This window comes from Taudactylus pleione, unplaced genomic scaffold (assembly GCF_031769625.1).
Source record: "Taudactylus pleione unplaced genomic scaffold, aTauple2 ptg000005l, whole genome shotgun sequence".
Lineage (NCBI taxonomy): Eukaryota > Metazoa > Chordata > Amphibia > Anura > Myobatrachidae > Taudactylus > Taudactylus pleione.
Window position 1 is genome coordinate 12,334,469 of NW_028284408.1, and position 18,137 is coordinate 12,352,605.

The 18,137-nt window shown below is 41.8% G+C and overlaps 1 protein-coding gene across 4 annotated transcripts; it reads right to left on the reverse strand.

Annotated features, from left to right (window-relative positions):
* Positions 1-2,013: 2,013 nt before the first annotated feature.
* On the reverse strand, positions 2,014-17,592 carry MTRF1 (mitochondrial translation release factor 1). Of its 4 annotated transcripts, none has more exons than XM_088482319.1 (11): positions 17,516-17,592; positions 15,212-15,639; positions 15,044-15,067; positions 12,842-12,924; positions 10,754-10,835; positions 7,962-8,069; positions 6,403-6,575; positions 6,178-6,295; positions 5,844-5,980; positions 5,538-5,636; positions 2,014-4,830 (listed from the first exon to the last, which is right to left on the reverse strand). In XM_088482319.1, exons 2-11 carry the CDS (start codon positions 15,624-15,626, stop codon positions 4,711-4,713), a joined length of 1,359 nt encoding a protein of 452 aa, XP_088338445.1. In that variant the 5' UTR covers positions 15,627-15,639; positions 17,516-17,592; the 3' UTR covers positions 2,014-4,710. The 4 variants fall into 4 exon arrangements, with proteins under 4 accessions (XP_088338445.1, XP_088338335.1, XP_088338517.1 ...); XM_088482209.1 differs by lacking the exon at positions 17,516-17,592 and adding an exon at positions 17,004-17,401 and having other exon boundaries at positions 2,016-4,830; XM_088482391.1 differs by lacking the exon at positions 15,044-15,067 and having other exon boundaries at positions 2,019-4,830; positions 17,516-17,590.
* Between the last annotated feature and the right edge of the window lie 545 nt (positions 17,593-18,137).

The window sequence follows — 18,137 nt, forward strand, 5'->3', positions numbered from 1 at the left end:
CGTCCTGCTGCAGCCGGGTCTTTTGAGCACAGCTCTGTGATGATGCATATTTTGCCCCAGCTTGGTCAGTAAGTGTTATATTTTAATATTTAATACTATTTCCTTACAAGAGTGCACCTAACAGGAGTTGAGCCTTTTGAATCAACAACACTTTTTAGATTATTGTTGTACTCTACTCCTGGTACACCACCAACATTAATATAAACTGCTTACCATCCAACGCATCCATTCAATGGTTGTACTGTGCATTCAGAGCTTTGCCTAGGAGCACATTAGCGGAGCTGCAGGCACCACTTCTGGGTGTCTGCAGCTTTACAGAAGCAGATGGGCATGGAAAAGCTGCATCAGACGCCTGGCAACCACCGAATACCCACAATTCAATGGAAAAAGTACTTCCATTGAATCGGTAACCTCAATGGTTGCTAATCATCAGCTTCCAATGTCCATCCCTAGTCTCAATTGTAACGGTGTCTCTGTCTGGGAGATGCATGTGCTGTGTGACTTTTTAGCGTCTTAGACACATACGCAGTTGAAAACCATTAACCATTTGCACAAATATCAGCATTGTGTGTGGATCTGAATCAGGCCCTATGTGAGGTAGGTATGGCCTTCAGAAAGGTGGTTTTCAATGGTTTGCCAGAACTATTGATAGTTTCACATGTGCAGAAGAGACCTGGGGGTATATTTACTAAAGTGAGAGTTTTTAGCAGTGGAGATGTTGCCCATAGTAACCAACCAATCAATCAGTTCTAGCTATTATCTTCTGGAAGGTGCTAGTTAAATGTTAATTAGAATCTGATTGGTTGCTATTAGCAACATCTTCACTTCTCAAAACTCTCACTTTAGTAAATATACCCTCTGTTCTCAGAATAGTAGGAGATTTGGACAGCCACTAATAGGCAAGCAGAGCAAGGGGGCTGGCGCTTTGTACAAACCTTTATGAAGGTGCATACACACACAACGATTTTTTGAACGATTATCGATAGTTTATCGTTCAATGGTTGAAAGAAAATCGTTCACTTTCCTAGTTAAAACGATTATAGTTCATGCGCTTTTCAGTCAGACTGACCAACGCAAAGATTTTCATTAAGGGAATATGCAAAAATCGTTTGTAGTTCAAAAAAATCGTCCATTACACTTTAAAAAAATCTGACAGAAAATCGTGGGTTAACAAAATCGTTGTGTGTGTATGCAGCTTAAGAGTGACAGCCTTCACAAACAGGATGTCACCATTAGATCTTCACTAGTTAATAATGGCAAATATGACAATGGCACCATCAAATGGAATACAAAAACATGATGCTTCGTAACCATCACCCATCTATGGTTTTCCCTAATGTGAGTTTTCTTCAACAATCTTTTTTTTTGCCATTCCCATAAAGGACATATTTGCAAAGTACCCATGTTATTTTATGTTCTAAGACAATTTCATCCGTCTCTGCCATGGAAGACTGTGAGGTAAATGTAATAGCCTGCACAATGCAGACATCAGCGAGTTTCTGGCGTGTCTGCCCTATTTTTTTTAAAGAGACAATCATTTAAAAGATAAAACCAGGCTGGTGGTTTTGTCTTTTAAATGATTGCCCCTTTATGCATTGAGCAGATTCACCAGAATCTCACTGATGCCTACATCGCAGTCTATTACATTTACCCCTGGAACTCAGAGCTACCACAAGCTCTAAACAAACTCAGTATTGGAGTACAGCCCTCAGTTGTGTAATATTGTCTCAAGGACTCCATGAAGTGTTTCATGAGATAAAAAAAATATAAGAATGTTGAAAAACTCTTGATAACTACTAGATGCTTTTCAATAACCTTTCATTGTATTTGCTTTAAAAGCTCTTCGATCTCGATGATGAAATTCTTATTTGGAAATACATTAACCAACTGTAGCTTTTAAATCAGTTGAAATACTTTAATGGTGCATAGTTTAACACCAATCGACTATGGGATCTCCGAAAACAGACTGCACAAGTTTATTTATATGGGTATATGTTGACAGGTAAACTTACTTCATTGATGTCTATCTTAATTATTTACAAATAATAAATGCATGGTTTAGAGTTACAAAGTTGTGTTTATCAGCTGTAAGAATTCCCAAATTCATTTCAATTCAGTTATGTAAGAAAATGAAATCAGAAACATGCTTAAAGAGGCATTCAGCCTTTTGTTGCCACTGTAAATCCTTAATTAAGTCTGCCGTAAAGATTCAAGATGAGTGTATACCTGTGATACTAGGCTAAATATGGCATACAAAACCAATCACAAAAAATGATACATTGACGTGATTTAAATGAACAAAAGTTGTGTATTAAAAGAATCATTCTTAATTTGAAACGTATGTATGAAGAATTACAATGCAGTAAGTATCTCCCTGTAACATTTTTTCTTGTTTCTATGTTGCCAGGAAAAACAGATTTTAAATAATCAAACTAATTTTGCTGACCCTGTGAAAAAGGATTTATAGTCCACCTTTTCTTATTTAATCTTGTGTTATTATTAGTATATTTTATATATGAGGTGTCACCAGTTAGCTGTAGTGCTGTACATGGAGAAATACAATAGAACGAACAAACAATGCAACCTAAAAAGGGATCAAACCCGCAAAACAAGAGCAAAAATGTTACTACAAAATAAGATGAGTAATTAACAGTAGCAATAGAGTACCCTCTGCCCGGGAGGAGCATAAAGAAGGGATGAGTCACTGACTAAGTGTGAGTGCATGGAGACATGGATAATGTAGGGCGAGAACCAAGAGTCTTGCTCGTGAGAGCTTACAGCCTTGATGATTGTACAGTAAAACTGTGAAAATATGAGGAGGGAGGACAGCAGATGTGAGTTGTGTGTGTGAGGAAAGCTGGTAGTCCTTTATGAACAGGAGTGTTTCCAGGGCACGGTTAAATCCCTACAGAATGGTAGATATTCTAATAGGATGGGGAAGTGAGTTCCAGAGGAGGAGAGAGGCACAGGAGCCTGGATGCTGTAGTGGGAGAGGGTAATCAATGAGGAGGCATGGTGACAATCAGAGGGAGCGCAGATTGAGATAAGTGCCCAAATGTAATAGCCTGTTATTTATAGGCAGTTGCTCGATTTCGGCAATGTAGCCTCTAGATTTACTATTAAGGCAAAGACGTGCTGGTAGCCGCAAATAGCAGGCTATTACATGTGGGTTATGTTTGAAGATGTAAGTGGATACTGTAGGGACTGAGGAGCCAGTGAAGTTTCAAGGAGAGATCAAACAAGGAGATAAGACAAGGTGAGCAACAGCACTGAGGATATACCAATGGGAGACATACCAGAGCGTATGAGTATTCATTAGCCCAGACAGGAGCAGATGAGGGCCTGAATAAGAGTGTTAGCCTCCAGGAATAGGAAAGGTCTGATCCTAGAGATATTGCGGAAGTGACAGCGGCAGGGTTTAGAAATAACTTGTGAATATAAATAATTATACTATCAATGTTGTACTAATGTATAGATTTATATACTATTAATTAATTGGATTTGTGTGTCAAGCAAGGAAAAGTCCTGGTTTATAAAAAATACATTTATTTTCCCATAAAACATTAGGAACAGGTATAGTTACATTTAGAATAATCCCACAATGTAGGTAAACCCTTTAATTCAACCATACAGTATATGGATTAGGCATTAAAGCAAATTGTTAGCCCTCCCCTCTAATGATATAACAATGAAACAGCAATAGCTTAGAATACAAAGTCAGCAAAAGATCACTTGTAAAATGGTGAACTTCCTACATGATAGGGATAAAGAGATATGACAAGGTTTGGCTTGGACGCCAATAGTGAAAAACAGAAAAGTAATTTCCACTCAGACATTTTATTTAAAAAGTTCCCAATTGAGTGACTTCAATTTGCTTTTCAATTGTTTTGGATATGCAGTATCTGAAAACCTGCTCAGCCGCAATAGCTGTGTTGCTATGTTTCATAGACTATGGCAACCAACGTTCAGACAATGCATAAACCAGCGTTATTGAATGAGTAATAGTCTCCATTAGTTCTATGGAGAAAAGCATGCAGAGTTGCATCGCTTTAGGTATCAACAAGCATTTGTTTTATAATTTGTAATTTACTACAATTCCATTCGTAATAATACAATCAAAGCTAACACAACCTCAAATAATTTAATGTGTCATAGAAAATAGTTTAAATAGATCTGGGCCATATTTAACTTAAATCCTCAAAAGTGGCAGAAGTCTATAATGAGGGAGAGGGCTAAATGTAGCCACCAAAACACTCAGGGGACACAATTATTTGTACACCTGCTAGTGAATGCAAATATCTGATCAACCAATCATGTTTCAGCAACTCCATACATAAAAGCATGCAGACACATTCAGGAAGTTTTCTTGTTGTTGTTCAGACTAAACACCAGAATGAGGACATTAAGAATTCTGTGGGCAGTGAGGGTTAACCAAGTACTAAAAATGTGTACCTAATAAGGTGGCCACTGAGTGTATAAACCAATATACGGTAGTAGTTAGTACAGAACATTTTAAGAACAAAAAGGGTTTATGAGATATTCCTCTTAACCTTACACTGAGCAACACTATAATAAGATGTAAGTAAATCTGTATCCCTATTAGTTAGACCCAGGTGAACTTAAAGCTCTTAATAGTCTGTCTTCAGGGTGGCATCGTACTCTGTGACTTTACTATACACCTTCTGCTGTCCGGTCAAGTACACTTAGAGGTCAAACATCTTTTACCCTTAAGGAATAGTTTTCTATGACCTCAAAAATATCTTCTGCAGCAGCAGCCTGGTGTAATCTATCAATTAAATCTTCCAAAAGTTCCTCTCCATCTAGAAATCCCTGTAAAGTGAAAAATTTACATATTAGCCCGATTTACAAATTTATATGTACAAATTGCCCCATAGTCTTTGAAATCACTATTTTATTTCATTATGTATATGTAGTTAATTTCCAGCATATCCTTCTGGGTAAGTCAAACCTAAATCTTTAAAAAAAAAGTGTAAAATAAATGGATTACCAGTACATTTAAATACAAGTTGCCATATAGAAAATATCTACTAAAAAACATTCACAAATAAACATGCCGGGTCCGCTTACTCCAGTTATTAGTGATCATGTGAAAGAGCACAATATATATGTAGTATTGAACTTCACATGACAGAACTCAAGTTTCTTCCATTATTAACATACAGACAGCTTTGATAAATGTCACAATCAAATGCCTGTGAGGGACATGCCCAATTGTATTTCACTGTCCCTACCCTATTCTCCATTAATGCTACTAAAATCAGGGTTCCAGGTGAATGTTGCAGCAGACAGATTGTGTCTTTATGCAGCTGAATGCAAAGTATTGCACTCATCCATTTCAGAAGAAATATTCTCCAATTATGCATAGGAACTTTACCCTACAATTCAAATATGGGCAAATTATTGAAAGAGTACAGCTTCTGCAGCAGCTATTTTCCATTGGGCAACCTTTTCTATATGAGTTTTATTACAATATGTTACCTATTAGAGGTTACAAATTCTGTGTGATAGATATATACCCTTAAATTTCGGACGTCGTAGGATATCCTGTGGTCAGTCAATCGGTCCTGAGTGAAATTGTAAGTACGAATTCGGTCAGACTGATCTCTTGTCCCAGCCTGCACAGGGAGTAATATGTAATACATTATAACCAAGTTATTCTGTAACAAGAGTAGAGTAGTTGCCAGTCACACTCATTTTAGTAGTGCAACACTAAACATTACTAATATTGTCCTAGCTGATGTGTATAATAATACAACAAATGCAGCGGAAGCAATCAAAGCATTTACATTCAGTCCTCTAATCATTATGAACGCAGTATCCACCTGTAGTTTTCTGGAGCTTTGCCTGTGGGACATTTCCTGCTTGAATGTCTGTTCATGGAGTTTAGCTCTCAGCATCTTCATAGCTTTATCCTTGTTTTGAATCTGGGAACGTTCTTGTTGGCACTCCACTGATATCCCTACAGGGAAAGACGAGTCCAGTAGCAGCCTGTGAATGGCTTATAGAATTTACAACTGTTACAGTCCCAGATGTGTCTATATTTGCAAGTCCATGCTGTTCAGCCAGAGGACCGCACCATGTAACTGAAGTACCTATAGTAACAAAGCCAAGGACATCACTGTGTCCTTAATTCAGTGATACAACATGCTCCCATACCTGTAGGTATATGAACAATCCTAACAGCACTGTCTGTTGTATTGACATGTTGTCCACCAGCTCCTTTGGCTCTGAATGTATCAATACGCAAATCTTTTGGGTCAATTTTAATATCTACCTGCATTGAAAATAAAAGCATATCTTCATTTTTTTTTCCCTCACAAATTTAACAGTAAACCAATCACATGAAAACAGAATACTGAAGAGTGAAGCCAAGTTTTTTACCTCATCAGGCTGTGGTAGCACAATTACAGTCATGGTCCCTGTGTGAATTCTCTGCATCCGAGAGGACAATCCCACCTCTGGAATCCGCTGCACTCTGTGAACTCCACCTTCATATTTCAAACGCTTGTATACGCCTTCTCCTATAATACGTGCTGATGCATGGTGCACGCCACCTGTAACATGGAAGATGTGTTACATTGGATGTAGTGAACAACTGAGGTCCTACAACAGCAAGTACTTCCAGCTACCCCAGATTAGCTATGTGATTGTACATGAACCATAAGAGGAGACTAGCCCTAATTATCTATGACTGCGCTAAACACTGAAATGGCTAAAGCTGTGTACACACTTGACAAATGCAACAATCTAGTAATGGGCCAATACAATACAACTTTATTGTATCCATGTACGCGCTTCGCCATACAGTGACGCAATATATCGCGTTGGATCAATTTTACCTCATCGTCCCATCAGACGTGCAGTACATCAGATGGATTGATACGATGAATGATGTGTGTAAACCAGTGGTTCCCAAACTTTTTTTTTTAATCACGGCGCCCTAGTGTATCAGCACTGTTTTCGCAGCACCCCTAAGCCAGAAGTTTGTTATTGAGAAATTCAGAAAAAAATGAAGTAAACTGAAGTAAATTGTGCTCCCCTGTCATCCTTAGGGTCAGTTATGTAGGTGGTGGACAGGTTTTCACTTCTGTTTGTCCACATATTTACATTACATTACATTGACCATAAATAATTTGATTTGGTGCTGGGCCACCAACCTGAGGCACCCCTGCAAGTGTCCTGAGGCACCCCAGGGTGCCACGGCGCATAGTTTGGGAACCACTGGTGTAAATGACAGATTGGGAGTACACAATGGTTGTGCAGACTGGTCGCAGGTACCATGATTGTACGACATATCATATGATGTGCACCCAGCGTTAATGCTGTATTATGGTAGACATATCAGAACACTGCAGTTGTAGACCTGATTCTAATAACGGCTGTGGGTGGGCAGGACTAGGTGCGAATGTAAAAATGAAATGACAATTACTACAGACATGTACCCATACAGCTAGCTTCAACATGCCGCCCGGTGTGACTTAGCTGCTCCGAGAGGTGTACTGTACTGTATCATCTTTTTCTTCACGTTTTGCATCTTATTCACATCGTAGAGACAGCAAAACACTACTCTGTGTACTACAGACACTGGGCTGCGACTAACTGCACAGAAATTAACTTTATACAAGTACAAAGTCACAGATGAAGTACAACGAAACTTGGCGTGAGAAAAAGCCGCAGCACTTCACAAACACATACACAGTCACACACAGATGTACAAAGGTCACACATCAAACTGATCAGAGCAATCTAGCAAAGCGGTTTGTCTCCTCCACTTTTATCTGTGCGAATAAGACGCACATTTTAAGCAAAAAAAAGATAAAGAAAAAGATTATCGGCGTGGCTAAGTTGCTGCGCCAAGAGGGGCTGCTTAGCACAACTGTAGTTGCAGTATATGAGTATTATAACTGGAAAGTGTTAAATTATAAAACAAAAACCCTTACCACATTCATTTGGTGTGTAATTTATAAGTTCAAAGGACCAAGACTTGTACTGGGCATAATTTCGGTACATGTCAAAAACCTCTGCTGTAAACTGCTGGCAAATGTCACCTGAAAGAAGAGGAAAGAGAAAAATCCCACTAAAGTTGGCATATATGTAACTGTTAAGCTGGCCACACATCTAAAGATTATCTGTCCAACCAGCCAACTAGTTGGTTGGTTGGAATGAAAATCTGGTAATGTATGGGAGTAACTGATGATCAGCAATTTGCTCCTAAATGCCAGAAAACATGAAAATGGTCATTTGTTAAATGTTTGATCCAAACAATTTGTTCAAACAACAGTTTTTGTCCATTTTTCGGCGTTTGGGAGCAAATTGCTGATTGCCATTTACTCCCATACCTTACCAGATTTTCATTCCAACCAATCAACTAGTTGGCTGGTTGGACAGATAATCTGTAGATGTGTGGCCAACTTAAGAGTCAGATCATTGCTAATCAAATCTCTTACATACACTGCGTACAGTCACTCAGTCATAAAGTGAAATAAACAGTACCTTTAAAACAAAAGAAGAAATAATAGGGCAGAAGTACATTTGTGCAATAATATACAGGTAGAGCTTGTGCCCACAGCAAGTCTCATCAAATCAACCTGGCCGTTCATCAGTCACCTACTGGAATGCTGGCTGAATATGGACCAGGAATCATTCATCTAAAAGCAGAGATATCTGTACACTGCCCCCTGCAGTCTTATCACTGTACATAAGAGCAGAGACAGCAAATAGTACAGCAGGGTCTGCTTTCTCCATCCCTGCTCTGCAGTAAGACGCTCTGTACACTGCTCCAGCATTCCTAATAGAGGCCAGCTATTGCTGTGCTAGTATCATGACTGAACAGAATGGAGAAAAAACACCCATGTGCTCATAGCTGTAAATGTATAAATAGTGGGCTAATATGGCAAAGACAGATTCTGTAATCTTGGCATATAGCTATAACTATGTTTTTTGGTTCTGTATACCTGGAACCTGTAAAATGTTTATCAGAAGACATGAGCAGAGTAGAGGAAGTTAATGAGGGACCATTCCGCCTGCCTGACAGCCAGAATGTCCCCATTTGTCCCTACTTGCTGGGAATGTTGGGACTCTATCCCAATACCACTGCTCTGCATGGAGTTATGGCTTGTCCTGGTTCAGAATTATGGCTTGTCCTTAATAAACCAGGGAAATATTGGGAGGTATGCCATAAATGTTCAGTAAAACATTTGGGCTTCTATAGTCTTCAAAAATATATATTTCTCTTAATATATGCTTTCAGTTATTTGGGTTACTGCTTCCATGTAAAATAATCTACTGTATCATCCAACAACGTTAATGCAACAGCACCACCCTCTGGCAAAAATCATCATGACTGGCTAGTTTTCCTTCTAGAATAACACTGAAAATATCTTTATAATTTGCACCACAAAGCCAAAAGTGCACTATATGGACAAAAGTATTCGGATGACTGAATATTACACCAACAGGGACTGTAATGAAATTGTATTCAAATGCATATACTTTAATATGGAGTTGGTCCCCCTTTTGCAGCTATAACAGCTTCCACTCTTCTTGGAAAGCTTTACAAGATTTTGGAGTGTTTTTGTGGGAATTTGTGCCCATTCATTCTGTAGAGCATTTATGAGGTCAGGCACTGATGTTAGACCAGACGGCCGGGCTTACAATCTCTGTTCTAGTTCATCCCAAAGGTGCTCGATGGGATTGAGGGCAAGGCTCTGTGCGGGCTAGTCAAGTTTATCCACTCCAAACCATGTCTTTATTGTCCTTGCTTTGTGCACTGGGGCACAGTCATGTTGGAATAGAAAAGGGCCTTCCCCAAACTGTTGCCACAAAGTTGGAAGTATAGCATTGTCCAAAATGTCTTCGTATGCTGAAGCATTAAGATCGCCCATCGCTGGAGATAAGGGGCCTAGTCCAAACCCTGAAAAACAGCCCCATAACATTATCTCTCCTCCACCAAACTTCACTGTTGGCACAATATAGTCAGGCAGGTAACGTTCTCCCGGCATCCACCAAACCCAGACTCGCCCAGCTAACTGCCAAACAGAGAAGCGTGATTCATCACTCCACAGGACATGTTTCCACTGCTCTACAGTCCAGTGTCTGTGTGCTTTACACCACTCTATCCGATGCTTGGCATTGGACTTAGTGATGTGAGGCTGGCATGTAGCTGTTCGGCCATGGAAACCCATTAAGCTCCCGTCGCACAGTTTTGGTGCTTACATTAATGACAGTTGGAGTTTTGAACTCTTCAGCTATGGAATCAGCAGAGCATTGGCGACTTTTACACACCATGCGCCTTTGCAGTCGTTGATCCCGCTCTGTGATTTTACATGTCTTCTGCTTTGAGGCTGAGTTGCTGTTGTTCTAAGCGCTTCCACTTTCTAATAATATCACTTACAGGTGACCGTGGAATATCCAGCAGGGATGAACTTTCACGAACCGTCTTATTGCAAAGGTGGCATCCTATCACAGTACCCCGCTTGAAGTCACTGAGCTCTTCAGAATGACCCATTTTGTATCACAAATGTTTGCAAATGGAGACTGCTTGGCTAGGTGCTTGATTTTGTACACCTGTGGCAACGAGTCCGATTGAAACACCTCAATTCAATTATTAACAGGTGTGGCCAAATACTTTTGTCCATATAGTGTATGTGGGAACATGACAGCCTCAAAATATGTCTCTATATATGTACAGTATTCCTGTCTTGACATATAAAACTATATACAGTATGCTGACCTCCAGTGGTTCTGCCAGATACCACTTCCAGTATTGCATCCTTTATGTCATATTTTTTCTGAGGCACAAGCATGGTTAAAAGCTGAAAATGAACAGAGGAATGACATTTACACATACCATTTACACTGATATTAGTCACATTTATTGCAAAATGATGTTTGATACATTACAATATATGGTTCTTTGTACTTTCAATAAAACATGAAAATGGATCTAAAAGCTAAACCAATTAACTTCACAGCAAGGAAAATTGTGGAAAGATTATGAATCAAACAGTATGTTACACTAATAGAGGATACAGATGTGTACCTAAAGTACCACTAAAGTTAAAGATAATAATTTGAGGCAGGATAAATTATCCATCTATCAGCATAGATGGCGTGGCACAGGACGAAGACTTTTGGAGGACGGCCTGGTGTCAAGAAGGGCAGCAAAGAAGCCACCACTCTCCATGAAAAACATCAGGGACAGACTGATATTCTTCAAAAGGTACTGAGGACTGGGATAAAGTTATTTTCTCTGATGAATCCCCTTTCAGATTATTTGGGGCATCTGGAAAAACGCTTGTCCAAAGAAGGAAAGGTGAGCGCTACCATCAGTCCTGTGTCATACCAACAGTAAAGCATCCTGAGACCATTCATGTGTGGGGATGCTTCTCAGCCAAGGGAGTGGGCTCACTCACAATTTTGCCTAAGAACACAGCCATGAATAAAGAATGGTACCATCATCAAAGAGCAACTTCTACCAACCATCCAAAAACAGTTTGGTGAGGAACAATGCCTTTTCCAGCATGATGGAGCACCTTGCCATAATGCAAAAGCGATAACTGTGGCTCCGGGAACAAAACATCGACATTTTGAGTCCATGGCAGGAAACTCCCCAGACCTTAATCCCATTGAGAACTTGTGGTCAATCCTCAAGAGGTGGGTGGACAAACAAAAACCCACAAATTCTGACAAACTCCAAGCATTAATTAGGCAAGAATGGGCAGCCATCAGTCAGTATGTGGCCCAAAAGTTGATTGACAGCATGCCAGGGCAATTTTCAGAGGTCTTGAAAAAGAAGGGTCAACACTGCAAATATTGACTCTTTGCATAAACTTAATGTAATTACCACGAAAAGCCCTTTGACACTTATGAAATGCTGTAATTTTACTTCAGTATACCATAGTAACATCTGACAAAAAGGTCTAAAAACACTGAAGCATGATGTACTTAGTGAAAAGAAATACACTGGATGTTTGATACATGTCATGATAATCATCTGATGAAATGCAGAGGTCTGGAGGAAATAAGTTATGGGATCCTCACCTTCTTACTATTTGGTGACTAAGGTAACATAAAAGAGTTGGGTGTTCCATGCACAGATATTCTAAGCAAAACTTCTTTACCCGCAATTATGTTGTTAATGTTGTTTGCCCTCCACAGTTCATTTGCTATGATAACAATGCAATTTCATGGCAGCAGATTCATAATTTGTATTGCATGGGTCCACATTCTAAATTCAACATCACTAGATCTTATAATTCCTGCATCAATAGAATTGTGGGAATAGCCCACATTAACAGGTTACACTTTGGATATTTATTTATAGTGTGGTGGTGGCATTGCTCCCCCTGCTGGTCATTCCTGCAGAACTGCACTTCAGAGAAACTTCTTGCCACCCAAAAAGTTTCACTTCAAAAAAAAAAAAATAGGTCCTAAAAGAGTGATTGTCAGGGCCTGACTGGCCATCTGGCACTTCTGGCAAATGCCAGAAGGGCAGATGGGCCGGTCCGGCGTCAAACACCAGCCTCCCGACGCTCTTTTCGGCTGGGGATACTGAATGACAGGCGTGCCGTGAGGCCAGGCCCCCATTTCTCTTGGCACACCCCCGTGAGGCCAGCCCACGCCCCTTTGGCGGGTGCACACACAGGTTAACAGCTTAGCAGCCCCAGTCCGTTCCACACAAAATACCATTCTACAACCATGAAATTCACCAAGGAACAGGCATGGTAAATATTCCTAATAAATTACTATTTCAGTAAATTACATTTGTATAGATAGTCCCAAGTGTAGTATAGATATACTTTAGAAGAGATTGCTTCACCTTTTCATGTAGTTTATTAATGTTTCGGTTCATAGTATCCTTTTCTTCTAGCAGCAACTGCTCATCCTCTTGCGAGTTCAGGTCTGTAAGAAAACTAGCTCATGTTACTGCTTAGATATGGTCAACATTCTCACTTAGGCCTAATATCCTAAAGAAATTTAAAAAAAATATATATATTTTTTTGTTTTTTTTAAATTCAAAACAAACTAAGCAATTCTTTAATAAACTATAATAGGGAATATGGTTGTAATCTACCTTACTATTTTGTTTAGAAAAACAACTTTGTAAAAATGCAATTATTTGACCACAATTGAAACAAGTCTAAATTAAATATATAAAAACGTATTCTTAAAGTCACTTTTTAGAGACAAGTAAAAATATGGTACTTTATGATAGTTAAGATGGACACATATGGATTAAATATAATTTAAATGTGATAATCATCCAGGATGATTTTCTAACATCAATTACCTCATGCCCTGGAATAATAATAATGTAATCATTCACTTCTGCCCCTGTAGCACTTACAATATATATTCCCTACTACACAAAGATACACATAAACTATGTTAATTTTGTCAGAAGCCAAATCACCATTCAATGGGCGGAATTCAATTCTTTATAGCTGCTTTCACGCCCGACGGAGCTATTCAATTCTTGCTCCTGTCGGGCACGATGAGCTGCCAGCGCTACATTTCAGCTTGCAGCCCCTGGGGGATGAGAGCTGAAATGTGCGAAAAGTGACATGTTTGGGCGCCCAAACATCACTTTTCGCGATCGCACCCAGCACTTTGGTCGGGTTTAGCTGCTTTACGCGACTAAACCTGACCTCTATGGGCGCGATCAGCGCGAATATCTTGGACAATTGTATAGCGGCCCGCGATCTCCTGTCACTTTAGACGGGAGATGCGGGCCGCGAATACAATTGAATTCCGCCCAATATGTGTTTGCAGTGGGGAGGAAACCCACACAAACATGAGAACAGAATCTAAGCCATGACCCCAGGGTAGTGAGCCAATAGTGCTAACCAGCAGTGGAGGTTCCTACCCTTTTGGATGAGGGGGGCTGCTGAAGGAGAGGCGAACACAGTCCCGGCCCCTGCACAATGTATCTGGCAGGCACGGCCCGGCAAATGCGCACAACCGTCGGCTGTAGCCCCTAGAAGATGGGTAGGTTAGCCCAATAGGCAGACGAGTGGCTTTTCACTGGAAGAAATCACCTCCCCCTGGGACTGCCTGTCCTGTATATGACTGACAGGTAGCGCTTCCAATGGGAAGTCACTGCCACTCACAGAGTGTAGTCACGGACTGCAACTGACTCACTGAGGTGGCAGATTTTACTGGGGAAGCTGCAGCCTTGCAGACGCTAGTTAGAAACCACCACTGGTGCTAACCACTGTGCTCCCCCCAGTTGAACAAATACTATAAATGGCAAAACACAATTCATGATTTAGCCAATGGTAGGGAAAAGGGGAAGTACTGCTGTAATGCTAACCACTGTGCCATCATGTTGTAATTCCAAAGATAATTCAGCACTAGATGCCTCAGCTTCCTGCTGTAATGACGTGTATTATATTTCTAAAGAAACTAATCTCAATCATCAACTGCAGCTGATTAGATGCATGTGACGTAGGCTTTTAATCATAGTTCAACTTTTTCTGGCTATTATCACTAGAAGATGATGATTTGCTGGGAGAAGAGCAAGATATCCCTCAAACTGCAGCTTCCAAAGCACGATACCATTGCAGTGCTGCTAGTTTCCGCTTTCAATGGCAAAGATTGATAAATCACTTTGTAAACTTTAAACCTTGTTAGTCAAAGAGTAAGAATCACTATTACCCACCAATAAAACTATTTTTGATTATAAAAAATTTTACTAGCTTGGTCAGTAGATCATGATCCCCATAGTTAAATATGAGATAACACGCAGATCTTAAAGTTGGTCGGGTACGGGATGCTGGCACTCGGGATCCCGGTGATCAGAATCCAGATGCCGGCATCCCGACAGGGTTAGGATACAGCCACTTGTCTGTCAGTATCCTAAACCTCCCCCTCTCCCTACCCCTCCCTTCCAGCTGCCTAAACCTAACCTCCCCCCATAGTTCCTAAACCTAATCTCCCTCCCCCGCACCCTAAACCTAACCCTCCACCCTTAGTACCTAACCCTAATCCCTACCCCCCCCCCCACCCCCCCAGTACTTACCGTCAGGATGCCGGTGCCGGGATTCTGTCAGGTATCATATTAATTAAAAAAAAAAAAAAAAAAATATCAAAGATAAAAAAAACTATTTCTCAGAAAAAAATTACAGTACATCACACTAAAGAATGGGCACAGCTTGCAGTAATAGGTTCAAAGTCAAGGACAGCTTACCGGCAAACATGGCTTCTAGCTCCCTCACTTCACTTTCCGCTTCCTGTATTTGGCTGAGGAGAACACTCAGAGTAGACAGATCGGCGTGCCGCTGGCTGAGGCCCTTGCGCTCCTCCTCTTTTAAAGTAAGATTTAACATCCCACATAGATCTTTATGCTCTTTCATTAAGGACTGTAAGTAATTCTGTAACATCCCATTTTGCCACAGGAAAGCAATGCCTTGGGAGCAGCATCTTCGTAGCTGTAGTCCATGGAGACTAACCGGTGGACATGGATTTCTCCTGGCCCGTGATGCAAGAGAAAGCTGCCTTGTAACAACATTAGTACATAGCCTGCGTGATGGAACAGTACGGGCACATGAAAGGAAACAATGAACACAGCTCCTCCACAGCGCAGCCATTCGTGGGCGTTTCATGGTGACAGCTCTCCTGAAATAAATTCATAAATCCGTATTATTACCCATTACTTAGACACTATTGCAGTGGTTCCCAAACTGGGTGCCGCTTGTGGTGGCTGCCAATCATAAAATATGTGGACAAGGGGAAGAGCAACCCTGTCTACCACCACATAACTGATCCTAATGATGGCAGGTAACAACAATATAATAGATTTAATAATTTTTGCTGAGCTTCTCAGTAAGAAGCTTTTGGCCTAGGGGTGCTGTGCAAAGAATGCTGTTACTCTAAAACGCTGTTACTTAACAAAGTGTGGGCACTAGTGGCTTTCCTGAGATGAATAGGACACCAGTGACCAGCATGAGAATAATAGGAGTCTCTGCTGCACCGCAGGACATATAGACTGACAACACAGAGATCTGCCAGTGGGAATCAGTATGAAATACCGCCGTCCCTCTGGCCGGCAGTTCGAATCCCGTCCGTGGCAGGCCGACAGAAGCAGAGATCCCGACAGCGCTGGAAATCCTGATCGTCCGTAGGTAAGTAAAAACTAACCTAACCCTCCTTAGGGGTGCCTAACCCTAACCTCCCCCCCAAGTGCCTAAACCTAATCCCCCCTGTAAGTGCCTAACCCACCCCCTTCCCCGCTGCCTAAACCTAAGTCCCCCGGGGGTGCCTAACCCTAAGTCCCCCTAGCCTAACCCTCCCGGGGGGGGGGGGGTGCCTAACCCTAAGTCCCCCCCGGCTGCCCTAAACCTAACCCTGTCCGCTCGCGGCGCCTGGCATCCCTTCGATCGGGATGCCGGGCGCCTGTCTCCCGGCGTCGGGAAAATGACAGGCATCTAGATATAGACGCCTGTCATTTAACCCTCGCTGGGATAAAGCAGTCGGGAAGCCGGCTGTTGGGATTAAGACAGCCGGTTTCCCGATTGCATCCCCTGCCAGTGAGCCGTAACTAGACTCTTTGGTGCCCTGTGCCAGAAAGAGCATTGGCGCCCCCCTAATTTTTTAAAGGGACATAATGCACCCCAAAAAAAAGGGAATGGCCTCATGGGGAAGGGCCAGGGAAGAGATAGGAGAGGCCAGGAGATGCTGGGGATGAAATAAGAGGAAGCTACAAGTGAGAATGATAATAAACAGAAATTTGACAGGCATAAACAGTGCCCCCCGCCCTGTGCGATGGCACTGGCCACACTACCCTAGTTACAGCCCTGGGCAGATGTATGACGCTCTGGAAAGTGATAAAGTGGAGAGTGATTAACGACCAGCCACTCAACTCCTAACTGTCATTTTTACAACACAGCCTGTAACTTGACAGTTGGGAGCTGATTGGTTGATCGTTTATCACTCTCCAGAGCTTCATACATCTACCCAGCCCCACTGCATACAGCACTCACCTGTCCTGACTCCTGAGGTCACAGAATCAGAGACTACAACTCCCAGCATGCACAGCAAAGACGGATGCAACCTACGGAAGCCGAGATGTGTATAATTCATTCGCAGCCTCTGATATGACATGGTATGGCGGTAGTGATCTCCTGGTTCATACGCGGCGCGCACACACGCTGTAGCTGAGCACACGGTTGCACATTGCAGCTGCACATCACCTGACGCCGGCTTTTCGCGTCATCACTCTGCGTGAGGGAATGGGCGTTGCGTCATTACCGCGCGTCTTAGAGTTCTTTCCACTGCGCATGCACAGTAACCCAGTTAGCAGTAGAACGCTACTAGCTTCTTTGGCTTTAGACTAGATCAGCCAGAGGGACAGAAGGAGGAGGAGGCTTTCTTCCCGGAGCCCCCGTCCTCCAGCAGAAGCCATCTATTTGATGATCGCTGGTTTGCTGTGCGCATGCGCAGAAACCATGGGACTAATGTCACACTCACTGATATTTACAAACGGTGACCTCACCATCGATGGAACCACTCGCCACGGGCGAAGTTGGAGGGAACCCACTTTTTCCCTGACCCTGTTATGATGAGTTTACATTTTAGTTGTAGGTTGGGATATCAGACCGTCCAACACGACCCCTTCCACCAGGTATATAATACTCTGCTCCGGGACTTCCTTCTTAATTATTGCAGTCACCTGTGTAGAACTGATTTATTGATGAGAAGGGAGTTTCTGCACAGCTGGCTGCAATCATAAATTAAGAGGGAAGTCCAGGAGCAGAGAATTATGTACCTGGTGGAAGGGGTCATGTTGGAGGCTATGGGATATACTGTAAGAGAGACCGGCCCTGAGTCGCATGCGAGCCTAATGTTCATGTTATTGAGCGGTTATTTGCAACTGCACATGCGTGAACATATTTGTAAACCCCTATGAGACGTGTTACACAAAGGGACATCTTAAATTTGCCGCCGTGCTTACTGCGGGCCTGTAACAGTGCCCAGGGCGGTAAGCCAGCAGGCTGCACTTACCACGGATTTCTGTTTGTACCTGCCTGAGGTGCGAACAGAAATCCACAGTTAGAAGAGCTTTCAGCCCTTACCGTGGCAGCTGCAAGCGCATTAGCCACAGCTACAGGCACTTA